Below are 27,897 nucleotides of genomic sequence, written 5' to 3' on the forward strand. Positions count from 1 at the left end.
AAAATAAGAATAAGATGAAAAATATGTTGATTGGATGAGCAAAAATAAATTAAGAAGATTGTAAGTGCTTTTTTGAACTTGAAGTCATGAGTTTAAATCTCTTCTTGATGTAAAGATTTTGATTCTAAGCAATTTATTTGTAAGTATTTTTTAAGTCTTAAAGGTCTATTTTTTTTAGTGAGTTTCTGTAACCTTAGTTAAATTGTTTTTTTTATTAAAAAAAAGTGGAAGAAGAATAAGAAAAATAAGATGAGCCATTAAAAAAGAAAAATAAGATGAGAATAAAAATAAAAGTAAGATGAAAAATATGTTGATTGGATGAGCAAAAAGAAAAAGAGAAAAGGTGAAAAAAGTTTTTTCCCAGTGTTTAAATGAATAAAAAGGTGAATAATAAATAAGTTATAAAAAGTACAACTAACCAAGAAATTGAAATTTTTTACATTAACTTTTCTTAATAAAAAATATTTATAATTTTTATATTTATATTATCTATAAAAAATATTTAACAGTAAAAATAATTATATAAAAAAAAGGAATCACGCATCTTCACCCCTAGCTAAATCTCCTACTTTGAGAAATTTTGATACGAGACTCTCCTTTCCCTTCTATCAAACAAGGAAATGTTTTTTCTTCTTTTTTTCAATTATTTTCTCTCCTTTACTTCTGTTTTTCCCATCAAACAAATCATTAGTATTTTTTAAAAATATTTATTTTGCTAAAATTCTATTAAAATTACTAAAAACAAACAATTATATTTATAAAATAAGTTAAATTAAATATGCATTCGATAAACACAAGTTACATAAGTTGTAGCCACCAAAATCTTCCATGTTAAAAAGTATAAATTAAAGCAAGGAAAGGAAAAGGAGTACACACCTTAACAAAAAAGAAGGGGGGGGAAAAGGTTCAATGTTTCAAAGTGCTCCAATTTCTCTCTTTAAAGTGCTATATGTTTTTATCGCATTTTCCTAAAATTATATATGATTGGATATTATGGAGCGAGTTCATTAGACCAAAATTAAGAAACACAAATTTTCTCGGAAAGAAAAGGTCCAATATAACTTAAGTGGTAAGAAAAGTGCATTATCGATGGGATAACTGTTGGGTTGGAGAAATGTTAATAATATATTGTTTAATACATTTTTTAAACTCATATTTTATTATTGATTGAAATTTATTGAATTTTAAAATTTTGTGAACCTCACTTAATTTGTATACATTTTCATAAATTGTAAAAAAAAATCAGTTAATAAAAAAATATTTCCTTTATTTAAGCCATTAACTATTATATCTTAAGTACAATTATTTACAAAGTTGATATTCTAAAACAAATTAAAACTCTTGATACACTAAACTACGTTGGAAGCCTTTCTTTTTTCAGGGAGGAGGCTTATAATAGGGCCGAGTACAACTCATGCATTAATAGTTTATGTTATGTAATTTAACTAACTTAACCGACTTAAGAGACCATTTTGTTGCATGTTTAAACTCTTATAATTAAAAAAAAAAATCCTATGACGTAAACCATGCATTATTTTGTTCCCGACATTTCATGTTTTAATTTGGTACTTGGTTTTCATTTATGTCACTTTCCACCTGTATTTATTTTTACAATATGTAATGAAATCAGTTTCTCCTTTCTATACGTACTTGTTTTCCAGCTTAGCTTTTCTTTATTAGCGAATATTCTCATTACCAGAAGACTGATGGTGCATCTCATGCCATATCACTCCAGAAGGAATAACGTGTTATACTTTAAAAAAGACGTTCATCGATTGGGTTTCTTAAATATGCTACCAGAGATTCAATTAAGCTTTTAGATATAGAAATAAAATCAGTTATTTTACTCATAAGTACTTATTTAATTATTCAAATCTAATCATTTGGAAGGGTTTACCCATGAATATCTACTATTCATATGGATTTTTTTTTTCATTTAATAATATAAAAAAATAACATTTGCACGCATATTTAAGTAAATTAATTCATACATGGTATATAGTAGACAACATTGGGAAAAAAATTGCAATGCCTACTTTGTGTAACTGAAAGTTAAGAATCATGATACTTTTAAATTAATAATTGTGTTGTGTCGTACCTATATTTGTGTCATAACTTTATCTCGTGTCTACCGGTGTTTCCTAGATTGAAAGTTTTCAAATCAAATGATACCTTCAAAAAATATGTGAATATCTAAAAACTCAGTTATGTTTTTTTAATTAAAAAATGTAGTTATGTATTTTTGACTAAAACTGTAGTTATGTTAAAACTCAATTTTTTTTATTATAAGTCTGAGTGTTTTCTTTTCTTCACTTTCTTGAACACATTAAACGTCAATTCTTCTCTTAAGGATCTTTAATGTTGACTGAACGCTAATTTAAACACACCATTACACGACTCTACCTAACAACTTGAATTAATTCAATGCTTATTGATACCGAGTACCTTCGAAAAGTTAATTGTTAGGCAACTATTTGGATTGTGGTTGTTGATTACTTGGTTAGAATGTTAACTAAACAATGATCATATATACAAAATCCAAAACAAGCATGTCATTAGTCAATATAGAATTTTGATAAAACTAACTAAAAAGTTAGCACAAAATTAAAAAATTAACGGGTAGTTGAAAGTTAAAAAATTAGTTTACTAAATTATAGATATTTGATCAAACTAATTATTGAAATAATTAAAAAATATAAAATAAAAAAATTATTATTTATTTAAAAAGAATAACTAAAAAATTAGATAAACATATTAAATATAAAAATAAAAGAAATTATAAAAAATTAAAAGGTAACGTTTAAAAAAATACTAGAAGTTATTAAGATTATGTTTGATAAAACTAGTTGAAAAATGAATTAGAAGCTATAAAGTTAGCTAGTAATTGAAAGTTAAAAATTATCTTATTATTTATAAATTTTTAATAAAATTAATTATTAAATTAACTAAAAAATATAATATAACAAAAAAATAATAAAATCATGATTTATTTAAAAAAATAACATAAATATATTGAGGATAAAAAAAATATATATATATAAAAATTAAAAGTTAATGTTTTAAAAAATATTATTTCAATTAACATTTTATAAAATATTAGAAATTACTAAAAAAAATTATTTATGTCAAACAATTGTTCAACTAGGAAAAAAATTAATTAAAATATCTTATTGAATATAAAAAAATCATTAAAAAAATTTATTTAAACAATAAAAAAATTAAAAACTAATTACAATACTCCGTAGAATTAGCCAGAGTCTGTACAGTCATTTTAACAACAATTTTCTTTTCAGACTACTACTACTCGATGGCACGTGATTATTAATCAAAAGTTCCTTTTTTATATTTCTGTGGGATTTGTTTCTGTATCTAATTAAGTCAATTTATTAAATTTTCCCACAAATTTGTGTATAATACAACAAATTTTCACAAAAATAAAAATACATAATGTTATAATATTATTTTTTTACGTGGCAGAGAATATCATTTTTATTTACTTATTTTGGATACCAATTATGTTGATTAAAGTGGTAAAACTAACCTGGTGTTGTGCGTACCCAATTAAATTAGTAAAGCTTCTATGCCACCTTCTGAAAATATGCATTGGTGGGGACTCTCCCATTAATGAATGAGGTGCTTTTGTTTTCTGAGTGAAACCCCTTTAATCTCATTATTAGTTTACCTCGAGACACGATTGGACCAAACATCTCTATACTTATTGCATACTAAGAGAGTAACTAAGAATATTTCATTATTATAAAAAGATAAATATACATTATTACATCTTACTTAAATATTTAAAACAAATAATAAATATGTACCTTTCTTATAATGTCATTAACACAATAATTGTTTTAATTAGTAAGTAGACTATATTAAACTAATTAAGCAATTAAAAGTGTAATGAAAAAGGCTACCTACGTCAAAGGTTTATTATCTAATAATTTAACGTGTTAATTGAGTTTAACTTTTATATATTGTTAGTATAAAAAAATATAGTTAACCAATAATAAATTATAATTGGTAGATTTTATTAAAAAAATTAATAAAATTATTAATAATCAATCAAATATATTATAAAAATCATCTGGCCTACATTATGGTTGTCCACGTGTTGATTGTACATGAATTTTAAAAGTTAAGGCCATACATTCTTTGTTTCAACTTTTTAATGCACTGCAATCACTCTTATTAAAACACTTACCTCTGTTATTATTACCATAACAAAAATCACATATTATAAATTTATTTATTACCATAACAAAAATCACATATTATAAATTTATTATAGAAAAATGTACACTATAAATCATATACTATAATTATTATAAATTTAAAATAATATTAAATATATAACGATAAATATCTATTAAATAACATCAATATAATTTTAATATGTGATTTAGTTTGATTTTGATAACAAGATTTACAAATTAAATCAAACAAAAAATATATCATTTATTAGATTTTTTAATTTTAGGGATTTTTATTTAAGCAGTTTCTTTTTGTTTTTTTTAATTGTTTTGACGGTTTACACAGCTTTTGTTTGGTTTTGAATACCCGTAAGTTTTACAATATATATGACTATGATTATATGATGATATAATTTTTTTTTATATTGACCACTTTTTCTTCTATGGTTGTTGTTTTTATTTTATTTTATTATTATACATGGTGTAGATCAAATTAGTAGCAGGCCCCAATGCTAATTTGGGTCTTTATTTATTTTTCCTTTATCAGGCAATAAGATTCCACTGATACAGCGACATCCACACCCACTCTGCACCAACATTTATCAGTTTCACCATCCTGTTTTTCTACTACTAATGACAAGTTAACAACCCTTGTCTCCTTTCCCAATATCCACAGCATCCCCTCAACGCTTTTCTCAAATTCTTAGAATCACACATCCATTCATGGAAACAAAATTAACCTGCGTTCACCTCGGGTATTCAAAACGTGGCTTTTGTTTGAATCACTTAAAATTAAAAACTCTCCCAAACAAGCCGCGCCTCTGCGCGTGTGTCCCGGAAACAGAGTAACTATAATAACTGCCGACCAGAACCATAGTTTATGGAAAAACAGGGGAATTAAATGATTCATCACGTAAAAGCAAACACCAAAAAAAAAAAAAAAAAGGACAAAAAGAGAAATTGGGAAAAAGACAAATGTAAATTTTTTATTAATAGAGATACAAAAATCTCAAGGTAGTAGTAGCTAGCTAACTAAACTAGCTTTACGAAGTAGCCACCAAACGTGGCTCACTCCAATTTAAAAATTCATAGTTCTCGTGGTCACCACCTTCGTTGCAACTTCTCAGCCTCTCGTACTTTTCCATGATAATAACATCACTCTCCACATACCCACATGCAACACATTCCTCCTCCCCCCCTTCTTCTTCTTCTTCCCCTGTTTCGTTCTCTGTTTCCTCGTGTTCTTCTTTGGTATCTTTTACTTGTCCACTTATTTCGTTTTCGAGTTCTTTTTCATTGGCAAATGGCTCGTTTTCTTCAACGTCATCTTCTGCTGCTTCCGTGTCAAAACTTGGAGTGTGGTTTGTCAAAAAGCAGAGGCGAAGGCGGCCATGGCTTCTTTCAGCATGAAAGCACGAGGGACTAGGTGGGACCCTGGTGACCTCGATTACTAGCCGTCCATCTTCGCGGTGGGGTCTCACACGAAGAGAGTCAGATCCCCTTATCGTTGTCAAAGGGGGTGGAAAATTCTGGGTTTTCGCTTTCTTCGCTGTCGAAAGTTGACGAGGTTGCCTTTGTTGGGCTTGTTCCCTTGTCCCCGAATTCCCGTTCAATGAAGAAAGCATGTCAATGCTGTTTTCATCGCTGTCACTGCCACTGTCGCTGCCACTTTCGTTTCCGAGGTTTTCGGTGCAGAGTTGGAGGCTCTTTGGGCTGAGGCTCAGCGAGGAGCGTTTCTGCTGAGGGTGCACGTAGGTGGTTTGGTTCTGTGATGGTTCTTTTGTGATGTTGGAGAGAGCTTCGAGGAAGCTCCAAGAGTTGGGGTTTGAGGGTGTGGACTTGTTGTTTTCTTCGTTGTGGGGTTTGATGGTTGAATTTGAATCCCAGAAGGAGGGTTTGAAGGCTAAATCGATGAGTTGAGGGAGGGGTGGTTTTGAGGAAGGGAGCCTCAGTTTGAGAGCTATTGACTCGGCGTGTTGGGACTCGAGGTGTGACTGCAATCCGTGGTGTACAATTGCAGCCATGTGGTGGCTTGTTGAGATGTTCAAAGGTGGAAAAAGAAGAAAGAAGTGAAAAACAGGGGAAACAGAGTGTTCTGTTTTGTGAGGAGTGAAAAAAAGAAGCACAGGTAAGTGAGTACGGCGTTTTAGAGTATTGCAAGCAAGTAATTGAGAGGGAGGAACAAAGAGAGTGAGAGAATGGAAGACTTGGTTGGCATTGGCATGGGAAGAAGAGAGGGAGGGTGGGAATGAATTTGTAGTCCCCAAAAGTGTCCTAGGGAAGTAGGGAAGGGAGGGCCATTTGACCCACTTGAAATATACAATTCTTATTTCACCACAATACACACAAAAAAAGAAGTGAATGAGAAAAAAGAAGATTTCTCACTTTTGGTAGTACAGTATTTTTGTTTCTGACGTGATGTTACACAATAGAATAATATTTTATGGAAATCTATACGTTAATAAAAAAAAGTCAACAAAAATTATTCAGTTATTAAAAATTGAATCCGCAATTCATCAAACTGAGTTTGATTAGGACTTTATTGATAAATAATGTATAAATATTTTTGTAAATATTTTTTACCTTAAATTTGTCACAAGAGATGAGAAAAATAGAATAGATAGAAGTATAAAGATGATAATTTTTTTTGTGAATCAGAGATGATAAGTAATATGAAACAATCTAAAATAAAAATTATAAAAATAAATGAGATGTTAAATAAGTGTTTATAATTTATATGATTGAGTATCTATGTCTACCTATCATTGTTATCTAGTATAATAATAACTTTTTTATATAGAATTTTTCTTGCTCACAATCTTAAATTTGCAAAAGTTTGGGCTTTTAGGATGCCCTTATGTGGAAATAAAAAAAAAATCGGAGAGAAGGATGGTTTTATTTGACTGCAAAATAACCAGCTTTTTTACTTTTCCTCTCCAAAAGAAAGTCACAAAAGGCCAGAACACACATGGATTCTCATATTTGTGCTTGATAGCGATATCTTTTGTGTTTATAGTCAGGATCTTGTGAAGTTATTTTTGAAGGCCATCCATTGAATTTTGTCTAGGGTTTTAATACCATGTAGGGCCAACATTAGGTTGATTGTTAATTTATTCAGAGAAAGTTAAAAAGGAGGAGTGAAACATCAGCACGCAGCCTTTGAAAAAAAATGGTAACTGCTTAATTATTTCCCCTCTTTATGCAAAATGATGATCAAAATCTTATGGGGCAAATGAAAAAATCAATGTTTTACCGATTTACCGTCAGGAATTTATGATTGATTCAAATGGGGTGTTTGGTACATGTTTGAGGACTTCCTGCTACAATGATTGTGCTTTGGGAAAATCTGGAGCCACAAAAACAGGATCCCAGGGCCTTATTTTTTTGCCTAGGGTTCGAAATTTTGGGATAGACCCAACAGTCAGTCCTACGCGGCAGGAGGACATGTTCTGTCGATCATGGTGAAACAAATTCAAATTCCTTCATCATGGCACGCCTCAACATGCTTAGGATACAAGTTTTAGTGGCATTCACATCAGTTTTTTTTTTTGTTATAAAAAAAAAATCATTGTTTCTGACCAATATAGTGATATTATTTTGAAATGCATGTATTTAGAAGAGATGTAATTTTCATTTTTTTTAAAAAGTCAAACTTTAAATTAAGGGCTTCTAATTGTCAATCATCAAAATATAATAATTAGTTGTTTGTCACATATGAAGTGTATATTCCTAAAATTAAATTCAAAACTAGTCCAGGTTTCGTCTTTGAAAAAAGTTTATGCAGTAGTTTTATTTTCTTGATACAGCTGAAAATGTAATTTTGTGAGTGATTGGTTTGCTATTTACAAGGCACCAAATGCCAGTTTAGGCATTTCAAAATTCAAAACGGAGAAGTGATCAGTATCATGATGGATTGGGAAAAAAATGAGGTTATGTTGAATCCAATATTTTTTCACACACACCCTTTGTAACAGCGATTAAAGAAATAGGGGAGAAAAGAACGAGTTAATATTTTAAGAGATTGAGTTCTTTATTAAATATATATGTGTTAAATTTGGGTGGTATGATGAAAATGAGGTGCAGCGTGAACATTTCTCAGGAGCTCTCTCATATATCTTACATAAAATAATGGTTATTTATTTACTGATAAAAAAAATGTTTAAGTGACTGCTTTTGTTGGTATGACTTTTATCTTACGAAAATTAATCCATTAATGTAAACATTGTGATTTTACACTAACAAACAGTATATGATGAAAAAAAAATTAATACTTCATGATCTATTACTACTTGTAGTATAAATTCATAATATATAAATCTGCATTACACACACAGAAAAAGACTAATTAGAGGATTTAGATTATACTATTCCCACCCACGCTCTTAACTCAAGGCTAGTTTGTTTTCAAAACTTTAAAAATGGTTTTAAAATGAATACTTTTAAAAAAGAAAAGGTGATTTTTTTAAGAAGAAAAGACTTACCCCTCAAAAAAACAAAAAAAAATATTTTTTATAAAAATAGTTTAGATAAACACATAAAAAAACAAAAAAAAACTGATTATTTTATCAAAAAACTATTTTTATATAAGCTTGAAATAAATGGATCTTTAATCTTGTGTGCACAAGCCAACAAACGCATACAAAATACAAAATTGATTATTTTATTAAAAAATATTATTTATATGAGCTCAAAATAAACGGGTCCTTAGTCTTGTGTGCACACGCAGGCCGGGTCAACCCTGGGTGTTGATTTGTGACTGCCCAAGGCTTATGCCAAAGAGGACCCAAAAAATATCCAAACAACTATAGTACGAGGAGAAAAAAATCAATTTCTTTTAGCAACAATTCGTCTTATTAGCTTTTCTAAACTTCTTTTATTCCTAAAATTTAACTTCTTCTAGCATTAAAGGTAACAAAATTTCGATTTCTATGAAAACAATCAAATGCTTATTTACGTGTAATATTTTATATTTGTATTTATCAGTAAAGAAAATATTTTGTGTAATAAAATTTATTATTTTTAATGAAATTGTGTATCTTTTCTTTTTAATACTTCTACACAAAAGTTTCTTGACTATTGTCTAGTTATGAGCGTATAAAATGTTAAGATTAACCTTGGACACACGTCCACATCATTGTTGGAGGTAATTAATTTTCGTCGAGAAACTATTGAATCATTTTTAGTGAAAATTTTTTAAAATATGTTTTTTTTTTCACTCATAAAACTTGAATTTAAAACTTTACTTAAGTCGATCAATCACTTAAACCAATAACTTATTAATATTTAAATATGATGCTTTTATTTTAAAAATTAAAAAGCAAGTCAAATTAAGAATCTATACATTGAATAAATAATAACTATATAGGCCAAACTATATTGCTTTATATTTAAATTGCAAAAACTCATTGGCATTCCAAGCTTTACCTATTTTGTAGGCTTTTGTGGATAAATAAAAATAATGTATTCCTGACAAATTCTTTTTGCATTCCTTTTATTATTTTAATTTAGCTGAAATCGTGCATTCCTTAGTTGTATATAAGTTTTAACTACGTGTGTTTGATACCAAATGCCATCTTTTTATGGTAACATGCAAACCCACCAGTTTCATTCATAAAGAAAGCCAAGTAGTCAAGTACTGACTCAAAATGGAAAGTATTAAAAAAACTTAAAATGGGCATTCTGGGAAGGATGCAAAGGTAAGAGCTGTCAGGGACTTTAGAATTATAGCTCAATTTCTTCAATTTTTGTTTAGATTATCTTCATGTCCTATTATGGTTGTCAGTTTTTGACGCAGATCTTCCCCGTGACACAATCACCCTTTCAATTTCTGTCGTCTATTCTTTCTGGACTGGCAACAACGATACAAAGCTGCCTCTTTTTATTTTTCGGGATTTTTTAATATTTGAAACCAAAATCAACTCAAGATCGAGTCTCTGTCTCTCAGCTCTTTCTCTGTATTTCTATCTACTTATCTAACAGATTAACTTATACTGTTATAGGTTACATTTCCTATAATATCATTGGACAATTTAATTTATACAAAAAATTATAGTTAGATTATCTTTTTTATAAATATACAGAATCTTACTATTATATATATATATATATATATATATGTGGACTTGCTGATGATTACTTATGAAAAAATTATTGACATAAAATATATTATTCAGAAACTAAAGTGTAAGAAGAATGTAACTAAAAGTATCTATGTAGTTGAATTTATACAAAAAAATACTTAGTTTTCCCTTTCCTTTCGGCTAAGATTTTTTTGGTCAACGTCAAACGAAACTATTTTTTGTCAAAGTCAATTATGATTTTTTTGGCCGACATTAATCGAAAAACATCATCAACCAACATCAGACAAAATATTTCCCTAATTGATGTCAATCAAAAAATCCTTGTTGATGTCAACAAAAAAATATTCCTAGCTAATGTTGGACAAAAGAAATAGTCATAACTGATATTGGCCAACAAATCCTAGGTGATGCAAAAAATAAAAAAAATAGTTTCAACTAACGTCAACAAAAAAACTTAGTCAACATCGACCAAAAAATAATCTCAACTAATGTTGACAAACAAATATCAATGACACCCATCGACAAGAAAAAAAACCTTGCTGATGTTAGCTACAAAAATCCTAACCAATGTCGGCTAAAAAATAATCATAGTCGATGTCAATCGAAAAATCTCACCGACCGACATTGACTAAAAGCCCTAACATACCTCAACCAAAAAATAATCATACCTAAAATCGACCAAAAACATCATTGACTGGCGTCGAATAAAAATGCACTAATCGACATTAGACGAAAAATAATCCTAGTTGACGTCGATCTAAAAATGTTTGGGTCAATGTCAATTGAAATTGTCTTGGTCGAAGTAGGACGAAAATACCTTAATCAAAATTGATCAAAAATAATCTTGATCAAAATCTGTTAAAAATAACTCTTAAATGAACAAGTGTTAAGTTTTCACTTTTAAGCATTTAATTACTAAAATTTATAAGAAAAAAATCCTTATAATATTTAAGTGGATATAGAAGATTAAATTCATATCCACTTAAATGGATTAAATCTTAAATTCAAATTTTTTTTAAAAAAATATGAATATAAATTTAAGATTCAATCCATTTAAGTAGATATAAATTAGATATGGATTGAATTCTTAAAAATTAAATTCATGCCCACCCCAAGAAACAGGTATTGAAGATTAACAGTAAAATGTTGGATTCTTATACTAAAAATATATCTCATTTTGGGTCCATACGTGGGCACTGGGCTTAAGCTCAAGCACAATTCCTTTTGCAGAAAGTGTAATAAATTAGGAATTTATAAAATATTTGTCATGTAATGTAAAAAAAAAAGACTGTACATTCCTAGATTTTTTTTTAAAGGATTCCTATATTTTTTAAACATCGTAAATGACGTGATAATATATAATTATTGAATGACTTTTTTTTTACATCCATTGACAGAGTTTTCAAAATTAGACTCTTAAATTTTATTGCCCCCATTCGTTTAAGTTTCTAACTTTAATTAATAGTTTACCGTGTACACTTTACACCAGGTAAGCCTAAGAAATGACAGAGATATTCCACTATCGCTAGCTAGACATTAAGTTATTAATTTTGCTACCTCCCGGTGTGTATTGAAAGAGCGTTCATATGAATTGAACTAATGTTGATTCGTCATGGAGAGAATCTCTATGTACAAAGCATCAGCATCTTAATTTATATACCGGCACCAGAATTTGATTTGCTTACAGTGCACTAATTGCTAGCTTTAATTAGCATAATATGAAACTCAGCGAAACATAAATTAAAACGTATATCGCATATACATTAACCTAAACACTAAGCATCGTATTTACTTTTGTGTGTGTACATATAGCTAGGCAGCTTGTCATGGAAGAGTCTAAGCAGAGACCAAAAAAATCTTAACTATTTATATGCATGAAAAATATTAAGATTATTTTTAATTAGCTAAATTTAATCTTGACCATATATACCCATGAGTTTGGCTAATATAGCTTTCTCACATTCCATATACACGTACAAACACGCATACATAAAAGCTCACTAACTATTTGTACTTCTAAACATCGTGTTTTGATGCCAAAGTTTTTCCCTTAGCGAACTCGATCGACAAGAATATATTATTATGTCCGCCATCTGATAAGAAAAAAGAACAAAGAAAATATTTCGTATCTGAGTACCAATTTGAGTGTCTGTCTTTTTTTTTTCCTGTTAAAGGCTTAAACCTATAGGGAGGTAGCTAGCTAGGCATGACAACTTGATTAGAGAGTGATAGGATGATATTTGCATCAGAATCCATATGTAAATGTATGTTCTTTAGTCTTGTTTTTTTGAAATGGAGAATCATTGACAAAGTATACGTCATATCCTTTTGGACTTAATTAATTGACGCCTAAGGTTAGCCATGCTTTCAAATTGTTTCACCATAAATTTATCATCTTTTAATAATAGGAACTTTATAGGGAATGACAAGAGAATCCAGTTCATAGCTTAAACAAGCAAGGAAACAAAGTCGAATTTTTTCCCCCACCTACCTTTTTGACCATGTGAGTGTCGATCACCCTTTTAATAATTCTAGTTTGTTTAAGCCCTCTCCTTTGTAACACTTAACAACATAGTGACATTGCTACCTAAACCATGCAAACATGTCAATCAACTAGTGGTCATTGATCAAATTGCTAATTGCATAAGTACATCTCGAGCCCTTGAAATGGTTTATAAACATAATAATTAAAGATTAATTATGTTTTCAGACAGTGACTAGCACTGCACAACAAATAGCTATTCAGTTCTAAGTTCTAACCAAGACTCAACTTGCACGTACACATATGCATCATTAATTAATACATGTTCATTCTACCTGCCTTAGATATATTAACTATCATCTTGATATTCTAGAATATGGTTCATTGGGAGTTCCTGCATTTGAGCTTTCAAGTGGTGGGAAACAAGGTGGCGGTGAGAAAGACAAGAAACATTTATAAATATCAGCGAAATATTCTATTTGTGAAGCGGTCGATCGAGTTTGCTAGCTGCTTCCGTGCAACAGCAACAGGTTTCTTATTGATTCCTGGATATCATAGAATTGATAATCAGATTCTCTGTGGAACCCACATTCAAATTAGCAGTATATTAACATACTCTAACACATGGGAATAGGTTAGCAATCCTTATACATATATACACACACAAGAGAAATGTACTTACCTTTTCTTTTAGAGTTATTTATTACTTTTATTATTTATTTTCTTAAGATTAATATTAATTTTAAGTATTAGATCTTAAAAAAAATAATGAAAACGAGGAATAGTTTGAAAAGAATTACCATTAAATATTGGAGTAAATATATCCCTCTTTTATATATATATATATATATTAATTTACAAAATTAATGTTTATTTATGACAAATAAATACTTTTAAATATATAAATTACATTGTAATTAAAATTCTTAATAAACAAACATTTTTAAACTTATAAATTATATTTAAAAGCTGGTCCAATATTGGATCGATGATTCGCTAGTTCGATGTACGTGTGTATCATGGAACACTAATTAAGCTCATCAATTTCCAAGGGTCGGAATATCTGTGTTATGTTTCAAGCTGCTTTACATTACATGCATATCGCATTTCATCCCTTAAATCATTAGCATACTTCGAATAACCCATCACTTTTTTTTTTTGTCACAAAACCACCTATATTACCTTTGCACAGTACAGCATCTTTCCTGAAGTTTCGCATCTGGTGGCAATTATATACACACACATGCACAGTAAAAGGAACGTGTGATATATATATATATATATATATATATATATATATATATATATCCTTCTTTTTGACCTTGCTTCTTGCTGGTATTCGTATTGCAATGAAGTGATGCAGTGCAGTCGCGGCGCAACCACCGGTTTGTATTTTGAAAATTTAATTCTGAAAAAGGGAGAAGAGAGATGGGAAAAGTTGAAATATTATTTAAGTGAATCCAATTCTGTGGGTCTTTTTCTTTATGTATATATTCAAGGGAAAGCTATATTGACGTACCCTCGATTTTGTATCAGTGGATGACGTACAATTATTTACAAATTCAACACAACTGCGCACTTGGGCCAACGTTATTCTGATTTCTGAAATAGGAATGGATTCTTGTATACATCACACCAATTGTGTATAATCTTTTTTTGAGCTTTTTCTTCTCAGGTTATGACCCAATATTTTTCAATGCCTGTGCAATCAAACGTCAGTTTGAGCTTTTCCGGCCTTTTACAACTAATAAAAAATTAGTTAATTGACTGTTTTCATTTTTTTAAAAACACTATTCATTCAGTAGCCAATATCTCCAACCGCATATGAAAATCATATGCCCAGTAGATGTGTGTCAAAAAATTTCAGTTGCATAAATAATTAGTTTGTGAAGAACGAGATTCCAGGAGTTAGAGTCTCCTCTGGTACCATATTAGAATGTATAACATTAAATTTCATCTTAAAATCAATTGATATTAAGTGGAGTTGTCCAACAGATATATAAACTATATTCTAAAGTTTGAGACAGTCCATATGAGATTTATGTATTTTTCAATCATTTGTACTTTAGTTATCTTTCTAATTAAGCTCAACACTCTTATCCACCTCTCCTCCATGGATCAATATTTTTTCTTGGCACATGCTCTTCTTTACAACTCATTTTTACGAAGTTAGAGTGTGTTTGTGTGTGCGTTCTTTTCCCGCTCCCGTTGCTGTGTAATTTTTGCATCGAAAAATATATTTTTTCCATTGAACATAATTCTAACATATTCCCAAACACACTGTTAATTATGGGGTATGAAGATGAATTTGTTAGGAATGAACATCTTATGGGCATGAATTCGTAATGAATTTGTTAGGAATGAAACATTTTTTTTTCTCTTTTTTTGGGCGGGGGGTGGCTTTTTCTTTTCAGGTTATTTTTGTTTTTTCATAGATATAATAAAAAATTCCGCTAGCTAACTTAATTATAAAAGAAACTGTGAGGTGCACTTCTTTGAGAGGCGAGTGTTATTTTGGCTTAAATATGTTGTAAGTTAGTATTTTTTATTTTTTAAATTTGAGATCTTATAAGTGTGCGTTTTTTTTTTAATTTTGGTCTTTATAAGATATTTTATTTATTTATTATTTTTTTGTAAGTTTATGTTTTTTTAAGTAAGCACAAATTTATAGGAATTATAAATAAAAAGTTAAAATCTTACTTAGACTAAAATTAAAAAAAAAACTTATTACATGAATCAAAAATAAAAAAATTAACTTACAGTAATTAAAAACATATTTAAAGTAAATTTCAAAATTGTTTTGACCCGTTGTTAATTTAGCATGGGTACATGCAATATTGATCTTTTATAATTTGATAAGTATTTACATTCAATATTGATCATTGATTTTTTTTCATTAGTGATTGAGAGTAATCGTTACATAATCTTTTAATGTAAGTAATCACTTTTAAAAAGTCCAATCCATAAACTAAATGACGTCCATGATGTTCATCGTAGACCCACGATCTATATGTAATTTTCCGGGAAAAGTAAAGCCTTTACCCAATATTTATCTAATCCGAAGGGAAATTCTGATTATGGAAAGTAACATCCGACTAAAGTTCATTTTACCTAATTAAATCATACGTTTTAGAAATAAGAAGAACACTCATTAAATATACTAATGCTCAACGGAAGATGAAGTCATGAACAACTCAATTCTTATATTGTCCGTGAAAATGACAATGCAAATTGTCTCCAAGAATGTGTAGGTTGATGTCATGGACATTTTCTTTTAAAGAAGTCATCATATCATAACCCATAAGCAACAAAATCGGCCGACTCATGCATAGATATTTTATGAACATTGTTTTATATGAATAATATATATCATATATGCGCCTTTTCCCGGTTAAAGTTAGAATGTGAAAATGATAAAATATGTATATTTCTTGCTTTATTGTTTAAAAAAAAAAGTGCTGTCAAAATTTACGTGGATTCGTAGATAATATTAATTAATATTCTCCTGGTCATCAAACCAGGAAAGACACTGATTCAACGATCAACAATTTAATTGGGATCGAATCAATTTTAATAAAATATATAATTTTAATATAATATTTTAGTAATATTAAATAAAAAAAAACATAATATGCATAAATTAATAATAATAAAAATAAACTTAACTTAAAAGTATCATAAATTATAATATTTCTTTTATTTTTTTCTAAATCAAAATGATGTCGTTTTAAAGGTTTTTTTTTAAAAAAAAAATTAAGCGAAACCGATTAAACTGGTTAATTCACCAAATTTATTGATTTTTACCTGTTTTCAACCGATAATAATTTAAAGATGTATCAATTTTCAGGAAATAAGAGACCAGACACGTGATCCCTAGTTGAACCGGCCCATGCGGTCTGGTTTTCAGAAGAGTGGTATTAATAGATGTTTTTATATACAGTAAAAAAAAATAATGTTAGTTTCGATATTTTTAAAAGAAAAATTGCATACGTCAATGAACTAAATGAACTGCATGTGACGTATTAATGTGCCAATTAGGAATTGCGCTGACGAGGACAGCAATTTAACGACTGCCACTATCAATCAATAAATGGCTAATGTTCTGCAACAACTGCATGCAAGCACTGGACATAGCTAAGCATTAACTTTTCTGATATTTAAAAGGTTGAGGCATAAGCAAACGTAAAGGCTAAGAGAAAGAAGAAACTAAATTAAAATAAAAGTATACGTCATATTTTCTGTGATTAGTATAATAATACTATTGTGTACTTTAAAATAACATTGCATATTAGTATATAATATTAATTGATTATCAATATGCTGAAGTATACTCTTACATTCTTAAAAAAGAACAATATAAATAATATAATGATTAAAAATTAAAATAAGAGACAATTATATATCAACATTATCAAATAATTTTACATCATCATATAATTATAAACTATCATGTATAATAATTTTATTAATTTTTACAATAACTTATTAAAAGTTATATCAATGATGATTTATGATTAATTAATGATATAAAATTATTTTATATAATTAATACATAACCTTTAAGTTCTTAAAATAAATAGTTTAATATAAAATATAAAAATATCTTAATAAAAAAGTAAAAGATAAATTTAATAAATATTTTAAGAAAAATAAAATAAAATACACAAATCTACGTAGTAACATATCAAAAAACTGAAGTATCTCAAAAAATATGTTTACCAAACACCAATAATTGTAAAGAAGGTTTAATTACTCATTTGATCCTTATAGTTTTATTATTTGTATATTTTAGTCCTTATAGTTTTAAAGTGATTTTTTTAGTCTTTATAGTTTACATTTTAATTTTCTTTTAAATCCTATGATTTGAAAGTAATTTTTTTAATCCTTATCATTTACATTTTAATTCTCTTTTAGTCCTTATATTTTATATTTTAATTCATTTTTAGTCTTTATCATCAAAGTATGAGTAATATTATTAATTACAATTAATTATTAAAATATTAGCAACTAATTCATAACTAATTTATCACAAGATAATTTATAATAAAAAAATTATAGTAAGGACTAAAAGGTAATTAAAATACAAATTATAGGGACCAAAAAAATCACTTTCAAACTATAGAAACTAAAAGAAAATTAAAATACATAACTAAAAAAACCACTTTTAAACTATAGGGACTAAAAGATAGTTACAATATAAACTATATGGATAAAAAAAACTATTTTCATATAAGGACTAAAATATATAAATCGTGAAACTACAGAGATCAAATGAGTAATTTAACGTACGATGAAAGAAGCTCATTGTCCCTAAACTTGTGTGTTTGATGATTGAAGTGCTTGATTAAATTGGATGGCTTGGAAGTTTCTTCCCTTCCCTTGTTTTACAATTGGATGCAATGGTAGTCTTAAAAATGTGCGTGTGATTTTACTGGATTTTATTTGGAGTATATATCCTCTCCTGGTACTGAAAATTTTCAATATGAGAGATACCCACAGACATATTAAATGGTTAAAGCTGATAAAAAAAATATTAAATGGTTACAAATTTTCATAAGGCTGTGTGTATTTCTCTCCTATTACTAGAGAGAGGATCCACACACTTCTATTTGGGGGTATTTTTTGCTGAGTGGGAAACCGTATTATATGAATTGGGGATAGAAAAATGTTTAAGAGATACTCAATGTGCTATCCAACGTTAAGAAAAAGAAAAAAAAACATAATTATTATAAAATTTATGATATCCAACGTCCAGAAAAAGAAAAAATATAATTATTATAAAATTTATTATGTGATAGAAAAAAATATAAAAAATAAGAGATATTAATGAATGGTATTTAAAATAAAGAGCCTCTTGTATATCATTATCTTTGTAACCGGTGATTGTTGGGGAATGAGGAGTTTACGGGCTTCATTTCGGGTTGAGCACCAACAACTTTAAGACTTTGGCAATTGCTTTATGCATTTCGCTTTTACTTTGTGCACTCCCAAAGATTGTAAAGTTTCCATCTTACCTTTCTTCCCTCGCTTACTCTCTTCTCTCTCCATCCTCTTCTTTACCGCATTGCACCTTCTCGTGGTGGCGATGGGTCTTAGCCTAAGGCCCACATAATGTGGGAGCTTAGCGAAAGTCCAACAAGGGCGACATGAGAGAAAGCAACAAAAGGGACACACACAACAATGTAGGAGTCGATGATGAACAGCATGACCATGGTGAAATGAAAACAAAGGAGGAATTTGAGAATCATAAGTTTGAATTGAGTAATCCGAAATATAAATTTTATTATAGATAAAAAAAATCTTTTTAATTATGCTTTAATAATTACCAAATAAATATAATGTTATTATTACTATATTTTAATAATTGAATAAATAAAAATCATATTCTATATAAAATTATGTAGAATAAAAAATAAAAAAAGAAAACATTGAGAAATACGAGAAATTATTTAGAGTAATAAAACACGATCAATAATCAACAAGTCGATGGTCAAAGTAAAATTGAGACCAATTCCATTGAATGAAATTTCGAGTTTGAATCTTATAAAATTAATCATAAAAAAGTTAGAGACACAATGTGATGAGATTTACATGACTTAGTGGTTCTAAATCAATAAATATGCTCTTAGAGCATCTTTAATGTCAGATCTTGAAGAATGATCTTGAGCTTAAGATCTGGTCTTGTATAGATCTTGCAGTAAAGGTAATGTAGAGATCTTCAGGGTGGAGAATGAATTATTGTAGAAAAACCCTGAAGATTTCTGCACAAGCTTAAAACAAATTACCAACAGATCAACCTGCGAGAAGAAAAAAAATGGAAGAAGGAAAAAAATGCAATGAAAACAATTTTACAGAAGAGGAAGAATGAAAAAAACAACATACCTTGAGTTCAATGGAAGTCTCAAGAGGGGGAGGGAGGAAGAAGGTGGAAAGGAAGGGGATCGCAAGAGGAGGGAGGAAGAAGGTGGAAGGGAGACCGTGGGAGGAGGAAGAAAGGGGAGGGGGAGGGGCAGAAGAAAGTAGAACAGGCAGGAGAGAGGGAGGAGGAGAAAGTGGATGTGTTAGGAAGTGGAGAAGGTGGAGAGAGGCAAAAGAGAGAGGAAGTACGATGTTGGGGAAGGAGAAGATCACTATGTACACAATAATCGTTATTGTGTACACAATAACGTTTGAAAAATTGAATGGAGGAAGCGCGAACAGTAAGAAAAAACTGGAAAGTACAGTGCAAATGTTCGAAATTAGTCGGGATAATGTAAATTTGTTGAAACAGTACCAATTTGTACACCTAATTGTCATTCTTGTATTCCAGTTGTGAACCTCTATATTCCAAATTCAAGCTTAGTTAATTTTTTGTCTCTCCAAATTCAAACTCAGTTATTTTTTTTTCAAATGAATCCAAATCAATTTGATTGGTAAACTTATATATATATATATATTTACAAAATTACAACATGTCTCCTTCGATCCAAAATTCACAAAATCGTCCTCCTTTTTTACTACCACCACCAAATTATTTTATGTCAAACACTCATACCCCTTCTACCGTTAATTATCAAAGTTCGCAAACAATCCTACGATGGTTTCAAATGATGACGTTGGTTCGCAATTTCCACAATTTTCTACCCAAGTTGGGCTAGACGAGATTGTCGTTGAGGAAATAGGAGGGTCTTCGACAAAAAGGAAGCCTTGAGTTGCCTTTGTAGTTGAAGTAGATATACACCTCATTAGTTCATGGCTTAACATCTCAACCGACCCAATTGTTGGTATTAGTCAAGGAAAGAAGCGTTTTGGTTTAGAGTCATGGAAAATTACAACAAATTTCGAGGTAAACTCCATGAAAAACAGTTAATAAATTGAAATCACGATGTCAAAAAATTAATCTGGCCGTGCAAAAATTCAAGGGTCATTACAAGCAAGCGGTATCATTGAAGAAAAGTGATTGCACAGATAACGATGTCATGCTTAATGCATATGCCATTTGGAAGGAAAATGAAGGAACCAATTTTGTTTTGAAACATGTTTGGCGACTTTAGAAAGATCAACCAAGATGGTTAGAGCAGTTTACTGAAAATTGCTCTAAAAGGACGAAGATTTCTGCATTTAGGACATATTCTTCATCATCTAATCTAAAAACACCTCGAAGATGCTGCAGCTGACACACCATTTTCAATTGTTCGTCCAATGGGGGCAAAATGCAACCAAAAGGAAGAGCAGGGGGAAAGGAGTAGGAAAATATACCAATTATGTGGATTTGACTAGTGTGGAGGAAGCAATGAGGGAAATAAATGTTCTCAATGCCAAACTAGTAACCTTAAGGGAGAAAGAATTGGAAAATGAGTATTATGACATTCTAAGACATTTCTATAATATCTGAAAGTCAACTCAAAGATCATTAAGCCTTTCTATAAAAAAAATCAGAATAAACTAGGAATCTAGTATTAATTTGCTAGGTAGTTTTAATTTGTATTTTAGGAGTCGTGCTTGACTTGTTATTTATTTTAATCGTATTTTAATTTTTTTTCAATTTTTGTTAATTTGTGAAACTATTCATTGTACAATTTGCTATTTAATTAATGAAACTCCATATAATATTGGGTATTATCTTGCATATAGTATTCAACCAGGTTGAGCCACATTTGTGAAGATCATACCAATGCTACAAGGTCTCAGAAGAAAATTATTTACAAAATGTCAAGAAGCAACAAAAAAAGGATGTGAAACGAGCATTTGGTGTGCTCAAATCTTGATTCGCAATTATATGTGGTTCATCGCAATTATATGTGGTTCATCGTGTGCGTAAAACATAGATACAATGAAGAATATAATGTTGACATGTATTATATTGCATAACATGATTGTCAAAGAAGAATGAGATACGTTCAATGGTAATGTTGATGTTGATTATATTCATCTAGAAAATGATATTTGGGAACGTTACAATCACACTAATAATGAAATTTAATTTTTCTTTGACATTAATGCTTTTCAATTTTTTATTATTATCTAGTTCATGTATTTTTCATTTCTTTAACATTTAGTCATAAATAAAAATTAAATTTATGTTCATTTTCCTATTTCTTAATATTTATAATTTTTTTTCTTCATTGTTTCATTAAAATTAATTACTCAATTAATTGTATTTAATTTAACAAATTATTAAATAAAATATTTAAAAATAAGATTCATGTGAGACAAAAAAAAATTTATCTAAAATCTCAAAATGAGATCTATCACTAAAAAAAATGAAACAAATTCTCAATTCTAAGTAACATTATAGAGTACACCAAAAAGTAATCTAAGATACTAATTTAAAATCTACCATTAAACTTTCCTCTTATAATGTAACAGTTAAAACAGTGAGAAATCACTTATCATTTACTATAAATATTTAAAAAGTGAATACAAGCAAAAAGGAGCTCCGAAAACCTTTCTAACAAGTCTCTAACTCCATCGAAGGCAAGGCCGGTTCTAGGAATGGCGAAGAAGAACAAGAAGCAGACAAGAGATGCCGAGGTGGAACCTGAACTCAACACCAAAAATGGCGAAAACGATGATTCTCACAATAAGAAGAAACTTAAGAAAAAGAGAATGAGGAAGAAAATACCCACAGTTAGCATAGCCGTGCCTGCTTCCATCATTGACAACGTTCCAACTCTCGAGCTCGCTACCCGGGTACTGTAGTAGGCTACTCTTCAATTAAAGACGCCCTTTTTTTTTTTTTCCATTTTCTCATCCCCTTCTTCTTTTTCCAATATTATTTTCCCTTTTCAGTTGGCTGGTCAAATCGCTCGTGCCGCAACCATTTTCCGAATCAACGAGGTTGCTAAAGCTTCTGTGTTCTCTACATTTTCACATCTTGCTTAATAATAATAATAATGACAATAATAATAATAATAATAATCTTTTAGTTCTTATTATTATTGCGATTTTTTTTGCTGATATAGTTTTAATTGTCATTTGTGTACATAGGTGGTTGTGTTTGACAATAAAAGTAACCCAGATAATGATTCCGTGCTGGATAATGTGGGTGATGAAAGTGGTGCTGCTTTTCTGATGAGAATCCTGCAGTATCTTGAGACACCTCAGTATTTGAGGAAGGCTCTCTTTCCAATGCATAACAGCCTAAGATTTGTGGTTGGAACAATTCATTAACTGGATTATTTCTTCCCTTGCATTTTCTGAAGTTTGTTAGTTTTGTTGACTGTTAGTGTTAGTCCATGCTTGACTTTAGTTGTTTGTATTGCACTTTGTCTTTGTTTGCAGGGCCTGTTGCCACCCCTTGATGCTCCACACCATTTGCGCAAACATGAATGGTTTCCATATCGAGAAGGTAGGCCTTTGCATTCTAGGATAATTTCTAACTGTTATATGGAGTAATCAGTAGATATGGAAGGATTTGATATATATGGTTTATGCAGGGATTGGTTGAGTTCTTTAATTTGAGTGACACATAGCATTCAAGCTGGTTGTAATTTGTGATTGCAGATTACATATTAAACCTGTAGGATATTTCTATTTTCAACCAATCAATTATAAGACTACAAATGTTCTATGACAGTGAATGGTTGGCAATGAATCACTAACAAGCAAAAATAAGTGCAGTAGAGACAAGAATGCTGAGCTAAATGAGAATACTTACAAGGAAAAGATAAATTTAGGAATGAATTTATTTGGGAGATAGGTGTATTAGCATGCCTAATAAGGAGAGTATGAAAGGAGTTCATCTAAGGTGGTTTCTCATGTGAGAAGTAAGGCTCTGGTGAGAAAGTTCACTTAGAAAGGGTAGAAGAAAAATTTAGGAGAAACCATTAAGAAGGACCTTACTCTAACTGCAAATTTGGTCTTTGATGGAGTTCAATGGTGACAAATAATCCATTATTCTATCTCACTTGGTGGGATGATGCTTGGTTATCGGTGTTGTTGGCTCTCTCTAATGGGTATGTAGATTGTTGGTGATGTTTATTGTATTGGTGCCTTCTGAATACTTTAAAAGGACATTTTGTCCTCTTTATTCGAACTTTTTTTTTGCTGTTCACGCACAAAAAAAAAATGTTAAAGCTGAAACATTTTTATCATTGGCATTGCTATTACATGTTTGTTATTCTGCTCCATTGTTACTATGGCCAGGTTTTGATATATTGCAATAACTTCATAGGTGTCACAGTAAAAGAAAGAGACTCAAACTCTGGGGCAACGCTAGTTGATGTTGGGTTAGTGAAGGTATGGGCATACATGTTGTAGATTACTTTGCCCGAAGCTTACCTTTTTTAAAATACTTTTGTTATTATTTAGCGCAGGGGAGGGAAAATTAGTCCCTTTCAATTCTCTTCTTCCTTATTTCCTTCATTTTTCTTATGACATCCTCCCTGAAGATGTATCCTTTTATCTGCATTTTGATTCATGCTTGGCACGTAGTTGTTTGGATTTTGGCATTTGACCACAAGTTCAACAATGATGTCTAGAAATACCATCACGACATTTCCTTTTTCTCTTACTTTTTCCTTTCCTTATCTTTCATTTTAATTTGCAAGTTGTAATGTTTGTTGATTGTTAATTTTATTTTGTAGATTAAATCACTTTGGTTGGTTTCTGTTCTTTTAATATGGCTATTAAGTAGGCTTCAGTTTGTTTGTGTATGATCTGATTCAGTACACAACATATGCAGAATGTAATAGTTGACCAAATATTTGAACCAGGAAGAAGAGTTACTGTTGCCATGGGAACTGACCGCAATTTGGATTCTGGTAATAAATTGATCTTTGCTTGTCTTTTTTATTTAGTTCTGCTTAAGATGTTTGATGATCTTTTCTTGATGAAAATTGTACTATACAGTGCCATACTTTCTGTTTGTGCAAACTTGACTGTTGTCCTGATTGTCATAATGCCATACCCTTGCTCCAGCAATGTATTGCTCTCTCATGTTAGTCAAATTAAAATATCATTTTCTTCTTGATTGAAAAAACAATTTCAATTTGAGTGACACTTTTTTTTTTTTTTGTTGGGGGGTTGGTTTTCCACCCATCCTTATCAATTATCATCTTGAAGTATTCATTTGTGTCCCTTGTGCTAGCTCAAATGGTAATTTAGGCCTTTTGTTTTGAAAGATATTTCTTACAATTAAAATCCATTACATAATTTCTCCATTTTTTTTTATTTCAAGTTTGCTAAGCTTAGCATGTGATGCCCGTATTATTGCTAGAGGATCACTAAATATCCATGTGAGATACATTTAAATATAAAAAGTTGCCATGTTCATTCAGTTAAATATGAACCTAAAAAGAATCTCTGCACCTTGATTACATATTAAACTATTAATGAAGAAATTACATTTATGAGTGCCAACTGCATTCAACATCTTCAATATATGTTAAGCTGATTTGCAATGTTGTACTTCATCTAGATTTACCACGCCAGGTCATCTCATCATCTAAGCCTAGGGAAGAAGGAACATATTGGGGATACCAAGTGCGTTATGCACATAATATCAGCGCAGTATTTAAGGATTGTGCATATAAGGTATCTTCCCCTCTCCTAAACAGACAAATATGGCTTATAATATCCCTATTCTAATATTTGTTGTTCCACCCTAACTCTATTGTGACAGCGTGGATATGATTTTATAATTGGTACCTCTGAGCATGGTCAGATTATTAAGTCATCTGATCTTGAAATACCTTCTTTCAGGTATTGTGTTTTAACATCAGCTGCAAAATAATTAATGTTAGATTGCTTAGTTGCAGGTTTTAAATTTTCTTTTCATTGCTGTTTTAAGTGAAAGAGCTTATAATTCTAAGATATGCGTTTTGAAATCCCTTCCTACAAATTTGTTTTCTTTTTGTTCATTATATATTTCTAAAATGATAATTTTCCAAATGGGGGTAAGGATTGGAAACTATGGCTTGCTCCTAAGACACATGGCAATAAAGTTATTTTAAGTCAACAATTAAATAACAGCCTTCAGGCATTTTGTTTCTTTTTTAAAATTTCATTGATATAGGAATCTGGAATCTGGATCAATATGACCAGGAAATGCTATAGGATTGGGTTCTTCGATAATTTGTGAAAATGGCATCTTATTATCATAATATTGACTTTTGCAATTATAAATTTGGCTTCTGTATGAAGTGGTTTTCTTATCTGTGTAACTTCCTACTTGTATTGAGCTTCACTAACTGACTAAATTTGAAATATAAAGTTTAAAAGAATTATGTCTGATGATGCAAGGTTTTTTATTTGAATTCATTTATAAATTGCTTGTTTCTCTAAATTGGTAGACATTTATTGATTGCCTTTGGTGGACTGGCTGGCTTGGAAGAGAGTATTGAAGAAGATGACAACTTAAAGGTATTACATAGTTTCTTTTAGTTATTTATACATGGTTGTAACCTGTGATTGTGAGACTGCTACCAATCAGAGATTCCATAAATTTGCCAGAATCTTTGAGCACATGCCTTTTTCTGTTGTTACACATCTGTTTGATATACTAAAAAGAAGTGGAATACTGTATAGGTCATAATCCTGAATATCATCAAGAGTTGAGAGTTTCCTTCTACTTGTTCAGGCTCATCTTTCAATGAGATGCTTGTCTTTCTTAGGTTCTAATACCATGATTTATGTACTAATTTCATTCTAATTCAGCATTAACAAACTTGTACATGGATTGTAATATTGAGTAATATTGGATATCTTCATAATGTATGTACTCTTTTTAGAGTTTACATAGGAAAAAAGAACTATGGTATTGAATACTAGTTTTCTTGATGCTCTATTCCCTAAAATTTGCAGGGAAAAAAGGCACAGGATGCATTCAATTTATATTTAAATACATGTCCACATCAGGGGAGCCGAACAATTCGAACAGAGGTACTATCTGTTTAATTCTTTCCCTAGTCAATTTGCTTATATTAAATTACTGTGTACCTGTTTTAAGTCGCTGCTTAATTTTCATCTTTTTGAATAGGAAGCTATTTTTATCTCTCTTCAGTACTTCCAAGAACCAATCAGCCGAGCATTCCAGTGTTGAACATTGTTGAAGTCTTAAAATTCATATGGCATTGATTCTCCAAATTCTGGCTGAAACTGAGACGAAGGCATTAGTTCAAAACAAATTAGAAATTGTTCTTCTGCCTCATCCCAAAGTGGCCATTATGTGGCAGGATTCTTTTCCAGACTCTTTTGGAAGTTGTAACACTATCTGTTGTTTACCTTGATTGTAAAACATGCAAATAGAGTAGTGTTCCATCAATACATGTTACATCGGAAGGAATAGATGTCAACGTTTTGTACGATTGTGTTAAGCTTCACGATCACTCTGCGTTTTCCTTATGTTTGGAGCCTTATAAAGATAGTTCAAACTAAAATTGAGTCAGATATGAATTTGAACGTGCATCTCTTGATGGAAAGATGCATACTTCGAAGAAAGCAACAAACGGCATATTTAGTCGAACTGTATGGACGGATCAGGATCCCCTGTACTTAGGTAAAAACAACTACAAAGTGCTGCTTTATGATGAAAATTTTATTTTATCACGAATCTTATTTCAAATTTTAAGATATACTTGACAAAACAAATCAAACATAATTTTACATGGAGACACATTTTCTAATTGTTATTTCATTTATTAACCAACTTAGAAAATTTTAGGATTTTTAAAAAACTGTTTTTCTCTTGAAAACTACTTTTTGTTTTTAAAAAATCACTTTTAATTTTTTTATAATGCTTGCTTAATCTTTTGGAAACGAAAATGAAATTTGAAAAAAAAACTCTTATTATTGAGAAACTATTTATATTTTCAGCATTTTTTCCGAAAAAAAGGAAATCCACGAATTGATAATGCGGATTGTGGACTAGTATCTTATTTTTAAATAAACTTTAATTAAAAATTAAGAGTGTTTGACGAAAAACACAAGCCAGCTTTACGAAAACCATTTTGTACTTATTGGATTTTTTTTTCTTTTATTTTTAGTCTAAAACCACAGAAACATTCCCCGTAAAGTAATTTTGTTATTGTTAATAATATGATAATATCATAAAATGGTGACACTAATTTTCTTAATTTAAGGTTTTTTCTTGGTTCGAACTTTGATATATTTCTTAATGCAAACCAGACATGTATCACATAAATTAACCATCCGTTAATAA

At 29.9% G+C, this 27,897-nt stretch overlaps 2 protein-coding genes across 3 annotated transcripts; one reads left to right on the forward strand and one right to left on the reverse strand.

Annotated features, from left to right (window-relative positions):
• Positions 1-5,153: 5,153 nt before the first annotated feature.
• Positions 5,154-6,515, reverse strand: LOC114402586 (protein FANTASTIC FOUR 3-like). The gene has a single exon (XM_028365216.1). The coding sequence runs from the start codon at positions 6,215-6,217 to the stop codon at positions 5,237-5,239; it is 981 nt and encodes a 326-aa protein (XP_028221017.1). The 5' UTR covers positions 6,218-6,515; the 3' UTR covers positions 5,154-5,236.
• A 15,635-nt stretch (positions 6,516-22,150) lies between these two features.
• LOC114402245 (putative methyltransferase C9orf114) lies at positions 22,151-27,080 on the forward strand. 2 transcript variants are annotated; one of them, XM_028364749.1, is made up of 11 exons: positions 22,151-22,427; positions 22,527-22,574; positions 22,725-22,889; positions 23,019-23,085; positions 23,911-23,975; positions 24,421-24,499; positions 25,156-25,271; positions 25,360-25,439; positions 26,030-26,099; positions 26,541-26,618; positions 26,740-27,080. In XM_028364749.1, exons 1-11 carry the CDS (start codon positions 22,230-22,232, stop codon positions 26,776-26,778), a joined length of 1,005 nt encoding a protein of 334 aa, XP_028220550.1. In that variant the 5' UTR covers positions 22,151-22,229; the 3' UTR covers positions 26,779-27,080. The 2 variants fall into 2 exon arrangements, with proteins under 2 accessions (XP_028220550.1, XP_028220549.1); XM_028364748.1 differs by having other exon boundaries at positions 22,152-22,427; positions 26,716-27,080.
• Positions 27,081-27,897: the final 817 nt, after the last annotated feature.

This window comes from Glycine soja, chromosome 20, assembly GCF_004193775.1.
Source record: "Glycine soja cultivar W05 chromosome 20, ASM419377v2, whole genome shotgun sequence".
Lineage (NCBI taxonomy): Eukaryota > Viridiplantae > Streptophyta > Magnoliopsida > Fabales > Fabaceae > Glycine > Glycine soja.

Bases quoted from the DNA above. Each gene is read 5' to 3' on its own strand.
- LOC114402586 (XM_028365216.1), bottom strand. From the start codon at position 6,217: ATGGCTGCAATTGTACACCACGGATTGCAGTCACACCTCGAGTCCCAA.
- LOC114402245 (XM_028364748.1), top strand. From the start codon at position 22,230: ATGGCGAAGAAGAACAAGAAGCAGACAAGAGATGCCGAGGTGGAACCT. The intron at 24,500-25,155 runs GTAATAAATTGA...TACTTCATCTAG, and splicing joins TGACCGCAATTTGGATTCTG to ATTTACCACGCCAGGTCATC. The intron at 26,619-26,715 runs GTACTATCTGTT...CTTTTTGAATAG, and splicing joins GCCGAACAATTCGAACAGAG to GAAGCTATTTTTATCTCTCT.